Here is a 7,210-nt window from a genome sequence, read left to right on the forward strand (position 1 = left end):
CCAGCCTTCCTGTGGTTCTGGATGATGTCCATTTTGTCTTTTAGTTGTATTTTTGAAGTGGTTGTGCGAGGCATCAATTTCAGGTGTTTACCTATGCCACCATCTTGGTTTCTTCTTCTAGAGCTCTCATTTTTATGAAGGTAGCAAGCTCAAAATTTTTTGTTTTCAGAGTTTCTGGATTTGCCAGGAAAACATTTTTTGATAGTTAAAGCTTCTTTGTAAAATGATGAGACCTCATACCCCAGCAGTCCCTGCCTGGCCTGAAGTTTGATTCTTGTCAGATGATTTTGCAGAGGAAGTGATGGTGGACCGGGCTCTGGGCTTAACATTTTGAAGTATTCAGATTCTATAGGTTAGTTTGGGTCTGAGAGTGGTGAAATTCAGATTTCTTTGCACCTCTTTTCAGATGCTCTTCATCAGATCTTTAATTAAAAAAAGAAAAAAGCAGCCGAAACCAGTTTGGCTCGGTGGATAGAGCGTCGGCCTGCGGACTGAAAGGTCCCAGGTTCGATTCCGGTCAAGGGCATGTACCTGGGTTGTGGGCACATCCCCAGTGGGAGATGTGCAGGAGGCAGCTGATCGATGTTTCTCTCTCATCGATGTTTCTAACTCTCTATCTCTCTCCCTTCCTCACTGTAAAAAATCAATAAAATATATTTAAAAAAAAAAAAAAAGAAAAAAGCAGAAGCCCTCACTCACACAGAAGCAGCTGTGAAAAGTGAAACTGTGAAGGGACCTCGGCAGCACCAGTGTGTCTCTAACCGGTGTTTCTCTGACTCTCCTTTCTGCTAAGTCAGCTCCACACACTAAACTTTGCTGTCTTCTCCCCAAGTGCCTCCATGCCCAGCGGTCCTGTGAGCAGCCCTGGGAGCGTCCCCACCACTGTGCCCGTGCAGATCCCGAAGCCCAGCAGGGTCCAGCAAGCCCTTGCAGGTAGGCATGCTGCTCTCGGGCTCTGGGGTCTGGAACACAGTGTTTGGCAAGACTTAGGGGCAGTGGGAGGAGATTGTGGGGTGAGGGTCATTACCCTCTGTGTTCTCATGGATACCCAAATGGGCTCCTTTGAGGAGGCAGTGCCTCTTGTCAGTGATGGTGTACACCTGGTAAGTGAGCCTGGGGTACCCTTCCTTTCTCTCTTAGGGGGTGGGTACCCTGCTGTGGACCTTTCCCTATCTTTAAAATTCAAAAAGATTCTTTTTAATTTATTAGTTTTTACGGGGGTTGGGGACAGAGAGAGAGAGAACATCAGTCAGTTTGTTGCTCCACCCATTTCTGATTTTTTTGGTTGACTAGAGGCCCGGTGCATGAAATTTATGCACTGGGTGGGTGGGAGTCCCACAGCCTGGCCTGTGCCCTCTCAGGGAATGTCCGACCAAGGGCTTAGGCCTGGCAGTCGGACATCCTTAGTGCTGCTGTGGAGGTGGGAGAGGCTCTCGCCACACCGCTGCGCTTGCCAGCCATGAGCCTGAATTCTGGCTGAGTGGCACTCCCCCTGTGGGAGCGCACTGACCACCAGGGCACAGCTCCTGCATTGAGCATCTGCCCCCTGGTGGCCAGTGTGCGTGTCATAGTGACTGGATGATTTGCATATTAGCCTTTTATTATATAGGATTCTTGTATGTGTCCTGACCAAGGACACTACTCTAACCAACTAAGCTCCTGGGCCAGGTGCCATCTTTTAAATTTTCACATCATCTTGAATTATGTTTCAAGAATCACGTTCCTATCCTGAAATGTATTAGTCATTTCCTTAAAGGGGCCTCTGGGAAAGTTCCAGAACTATTTTGGCTGGAGTGACATTATGAATAAGTGGCTTTTGTGTCTAGCTAGATCTTTTGTTAACCATACATCTTGGAACTGTTTTTTAAGTTCTTTTTACAGATGTTATGGAGGCACTAAAAGTTATTTTTTACCTTATGAGAAATAAAAGTGCTCTAGAAAGGTAGACTCAATGTAGTGAACCTTCGTCATGTAAAGGTCAAAACGGGGATAAGATGAGCGGAGTGTATGTGTTAGGTGAGTTGCTGTGATAACATGGGGAAGACAGTCCTGGAGGCAGGGAGATCCTTGTGGAGTCTGACTTCATGCCTCAGGTAAGCCAGCCAAGGCCCAGTAGTGCTGTGACAGTGGGATGGAGGTAAGAGCTCTGACTTGGTGATGGACCTGATTGTGAGAGAGAAAGGTAGAACGAGGCCTGGTGTACAGCTGCTGATGGCAGTGCTGTAAGAAATTATTAGTGAGGATTCACTAGGAGCTTTGTATGTGTGTTGATTCACTTCATCCCAATCATAGCTCTGTGAGGTAGGAACTTTATTCCGATTTTACACTTGAGGAAACTGTGGCTCAGAGAATTCCAAAACTTCTCTAGATCAGCCAGCCTCTCCTTGGAGAGCGGGTATGCAGCTTCAAGCATTCTGTCCTCAGAATCTAGCCTTTCAGCTGTTACACTGTGCTGCTCCTGAGTCTGGTGGGAACTTTGGGAGGGGAAGGGGGCAATGGCTGGTATAGATAGATGGAACTGGCCTAGAGGCAGTGGGAGTTTGGATGTGCAGCTCGGACAAGCAATTCAGGGTGGCCTCTTCCCCCCATGGAAGTGTGTGAGCTTACAGGGACCATGGGTGGGACAATGGGAAGAAGAGCCCTGGAAGGAAATGGGAGGATCAATCAGGAAGTTAATCGGAGATGGGAGAGTGGGTCTGGGAAAGCCCCAGGAGCGGAGGCCTTGCACTACAGGCCCTCTGGCACCAGCTTCAGCTGTTCAGCCATTAACCCTCTGCTAGAACAGAGAACAGTGAGCAAGGTGGTGACTAGAAAGTTCTGCCCAGTTTAGGTCTTCTTGTGACATCAGCTGCCATGGATGAGTCAGACTTGTGTGTGTGCATGTTCGCCTGTGTGCATGTGTGTGCGTGCATGTGCTTGAGTGCATGTGTTTGGTGGCAGTCTTGTTGGAGAGAGGTTGTGGGTGAACAGTCTTGGCCTGCACGTTACATGGCTCCATGCCTCTCTCTAATCACTAAGGTTTTAACACACATGTTATAAGAACCTCCAGAAGTGGTCTGGGTATTGAGTAGCTCTAGTTCCCTTTCTTCTACTCTTTTTTTTTCTTTCTTCTACTCTCGAGGCCGAGAACCATGGCATCTTTACTATAGACATTTTTGCCACCTAACTATTGGGCCATAAGGCAGTTTTGCCATAAAAAAGGTAAAATAACTGGTTGACATGTTTTGTTTTGGTTGGTTTGGTTTCTTTTTTGTTTAGTTGGTTTATTTCTCCATTGACAAAGTACTTAAATATAGTGGTGGTTAAAATAGCATTTCTTCCAGATGACGATGATTTGCCCCGAGAGATAGTTGGTTTCTTATTTTGGAACACACAACATTGGGTAGAGAAAGGGAGTTGAACCCACATTTCCCATAGGACAAAGACAAGTAAGTGCTCAGGTACAAGCCACAGAGTAAAATCAGGTATTGGTGCAGTGCCTGACTTTATTCTGTGGCTTGTACCTGATGAACCTGCACACATTTTAAAGGTGTAGTCAAATGGCCCTGGCTGGTGCGCTAAGTGGTTAAAGCAGTGGTCCACACACCAGTGTCATGGGTTCGATTTCCGGTGAAGGGCATGTACCTGAGTTACAGGTTCCCTTCTTGCCCTCTGGACAGGGCGCATGTGGGAGGCAATCAGTTGATGTATGTCTCTCATATCAGTGTTTCCCTCCCTCCAATTCCTTTTTGATGTCCCTCTTTTGTCATGATTTTTTGTTTTTTATGGTAAAATTGCCTAATGTCCAATTAGTTATGCAATGAATGTTTATGGCAAAAATGCTACAGTGAAAGTACCTAAAACTGTTCTCACTGTCCCCCCTTCCTTGACTCTAAGAGCAGTCCTGGAAGTAAGCGGGTATTTTAACCTTCACTTTCCTTACTGGGGAAACAGACCCCAAGGTTCAGGAACTTGGTCCCCGCTAGAAAAGAGTAGAGACTGGATTGGAGCCCATGGCCAGACGCCACCTACCCTGAATGCAGCCTCTGGCTTATACCTATTGTTGGGATTATTGTCTAGGGCACCGGGGACCAAGAGATCCCAGGCCAGCCCCCAAGAAGCAGGGTCTGGAGAGTGTTCTCTCAGCCTGGACTTTGTTTATGGGTTTGGGAGTATGGATTCAGGCACGGCTGCAGTGAGCTGAGTACTTAGACACAGGGTTGTGCAGGTAGGTTTATAAACAAGTGGCCATACTGTTGGACTGTGCCCCTCTGCACTGGTGGAGGAGATCCACAGAGGAGCCACCTCCAGGCCAGGCCAGGAGCGACAGCCTTAGGTGACAGCTTCACTGGCTGTGGCATGGCTGGACCTCTCTTTTGGGGAGTGGGCGATGCTGGGGCTAGGTTCCCACCCTATGAGGGAGGAGGTGTATCTACATTTTATGCTGCTGCAACCTGCCCAGGACTAGTTATCCAGTGAGGAGAGCTGGTGGGCTTGAACCCTGATTGCTAAGGCCAGAGCCAGAGGAGGATAAGCTTAGACCTGAGCTGGTCACTGGACGAAGGCCGATCTTTGGTGCCAGAAAGGGGTGTTCACATATCTGCCTGTGTAAAGGCCTGCAATCTTGGGGGCTCTGACAGATCAGATGAGCGGAGGAAAAGCTGTGGCTCTCTGAGCTGTTACAGTTACTTGGGGATGTTAGGACTTTGGGTAGCTGTCCTGAGCCCTTGCTGTTGGGGAAGATACGATGGTCCGTCTTGGTGTCCCCTGACCATTCTGTCCGCCACACGCTGCTTTCCCACTCTTCCACAAGAAGGCAGGCCTCTGCAGGCTTCTAAGTGGAGACCTGTGTCTGCACCTTGAATTCGAGAGAATGGGTCCTGCCTTGAAGAGGGCAGGAGCGTTGTTCATGTGTGGCCTCTTGGGGATGGTGATGGTGGCCCCAAGGGTAGAGGCCACAGTGGCTGGCATGATGGATCCTAAGGCCCTCTGATTGCCTCTGGAGTGGGCAGCTCTGTCGGCCTTGCTAGGTGGGGAAGTAGGGCTCAGCAGGTCCAGGATCTCCACTTCCTCCCCCAGGCTGTGCCCAGCTCCCTAGCCAGATCCTGAGCATCCAGAATGCCACACTCAGGGAGGTACTCAGAGAAGCCCAGAACTCCCCTTAGGAGGAGGTGCTTTGAGCTAGACTGAGGACCGGCGGGATTGGGGAAGTGCTGCTGTGGACAGCAGAATAGGCTGAGAGGGTGGCAGGAATAGCCACTCCAGTAGGAGGTCATGCTGTGCTCCAGGAAGTGTTGGACCCTCAGGGAGTGCTCAGGGAGCAGTGTGGGATGAGGGTCAGTTAAGAGGCAGGTAGGACAGGTGGAGCACCTGGCTGAGGAGTGAGGCCTCCCCCTGTAGGCACCAGGAAGTATGACAAGAATGGACATCCATCTCAGCTGGGCTGCCTGCTATAGCTCCCTCCCTCTGTGGACATGCCCACCCAGGGCTGAAGGGCTATTTAAGCCTCAGCTGAGGTTACCAGAAGAGGAAGCCGTGGCTTGGGACTTGTGCTGCTCTAGAGGAGCAGTCACCTGGGCCATGGGGACACCTTCGTTGAGGAGTAGGCTCAGGGTCAGCTTTCCTGCTTGCCCACCCCAGCAATGGCACTGAAGCCACTTAGACCACCAGCTGCCAACCTTTCGGACCTCACAGACTACCAGTGGTCCACGGGCCACCGGTTGGCGACTGCTGACCGCAGTCCGGTTAGGGTACAGAAAGCATACCATGCTCCCTGGAGGCAGTGACTAGGAGCCAAGGGGGTGTGCAGGGAGAACATGGGGAGGATTGTGAGCTTGAGAGTCCCTCCATGTTTCCGTAGCTTGGCTGCACCCTTCCATGTTGCCCTTTTGCTCTTTCTCCGTGCCTGGCATGGGGAGACACCACCCGGAACTGCTCAGGAGGCTTCCCAGGGTGGCACTGTGCCCTACGTCCTCCTGAAGCAAACGGCCTCGCCCTCCTGCATGCTCTGGGTGCAAGCTGATCAGTTGCTTGGATAGACACCTGTGGAACTTGGGGCCAGGACTCCAATGAGCCAGGCATCTCACGGGCTTGCCTGGAGCTTTGCCCTGCCAGCCTGGATAGGTCCTGGCAGCCTCAAGCCTCCAGATTCTCCAGGGAGACCAATGGGTCCTGATGGCCGTTCACAGTGCTACCTGGACTCAGCTGGGGTTTGTGGACATCACGCACCAATTGACTCCTCCTAATGTTTCTCCCCTCTGCATGTCTGATCTCACACCCCGTGTAGGCATGACGAGTATTCTGATGTCAGCCATCGGACTCCCTGTGTGTCTTAGCCGCGCACCCCAGCCTGCCAGTCCTCCCGCCTCCTGTCTGGCCTCTAAAAGTCACAGCTCAGTTAAGAGATTGAGGAAAATGTCCATGAAAGGTAGTTTCTGCTCACAAATACTCTCTGGCCTCTGCTCAGCCGCCTCCAAGTCTTGCTGCCTCTGACTTCCGCATCAGTCGCTCTTCTCTGACTCCCATGGCCCTTCTCCGCTTCCTTCACCTGCTGGGACGTGGGCCCCGAGCCCTTCTCCCCGCTGTCCCCGAGTTCAGGTCCTGTCTCCCTGGCACAGACGGCAAGTGGCCTGTTTTCAGACTGTGACTTTGTAAACACAGGTGCGGGGTAAAGCCTGCTCCAGGATGAGGGATAACTCTGTCCCTTCCCTGGGGCCAGTGTGTGTCTCAGGAAAGGCCCCCAGACCTGTCTGGCCCCCCGGGTGGGTCTACTTCACAGGGGTCCCCATGACCACTGCCCTGTCCATCACCCTGCTGGGGAAGAAGTGGTTTCAGAACCACTGTGAGTTTTAACAAGATTTGGGTGAGAAGTTCTAAACCTGTCATTTCTAAAGCCGTTTGTGGCTCCAGCTCCATCATGGGGCCAGGGAAGCATGGACTGCTGAGAGCCAGGGACCTTCGGGATGATGTGGGCAGGCAGCACGGCCCTGGCTCAGCCAGTCCTGGGTTTTGTCTTGGTTCCAGCACTCACCAGCTTTGTGATCTCACGCAAGTGTCTCCTCCATTCATGAGCCGATGCCTCCTACTTAGCTGATTGGTTGTGGGAGGAGTAGACGGTATACACAGGGAGCACCTGGCACATAGTGGGATGGCTGCTCTGATCATGTCCACCGCCCGTCTAACCGGCACCCCCTAGGAGAGATGAAAGGCCCAGGGAGGGGGCAGGGCTTTA

General features: G+C 51.4%; 1 protein-coding gene across 4 annotated transcripts in view; it reads left to right on the plus strand.

The window, feature by feature from the left end:
- DTX2 (deltex 2, E3 ubiquitin ligase) overlaps positions 1 to 7,210 on the plus strand; it is a 38,519-nt gene that overhangs the window by 24,069 nt on the left and 7,240 nt on the right. For 3 of the 4 annotated variants that reach the window (XM_006773389.2, XM_006773391.2, XM_006773390.2), the window contains 2 exons: positions 833 to 933; positions 6,266 to 6,406. In XM_006773389.2, coding sequence (XP_006773452.1) covers positions 833 to 933; positions 6,266 to 6,406 — 242 coding nt within the window. The remainder of the gene's footprint in view (positions 1 to 832; positions 934 to 6,265; positions 6,407 to 7,210) is intronic. The other variant, XM_006773392.2, reaches the window with a different exon arrangement.

Source organism: Myotis davidii, unplaced genomic scaffold, assembly GCF_000327345.1.
Source record: "Myotis davidii unplaced genomic scaffold, ASM32734v1 scaffold726, whole genome shotgun sequence".
In the NCBI taxonomy this organism is placed as follows: domain Eukaryota; kingdom Metazoa; phylum Chordata; class Mammalia; order Chiroptera; family Vespertilionidae; genus Myotis; species Myotis davidii.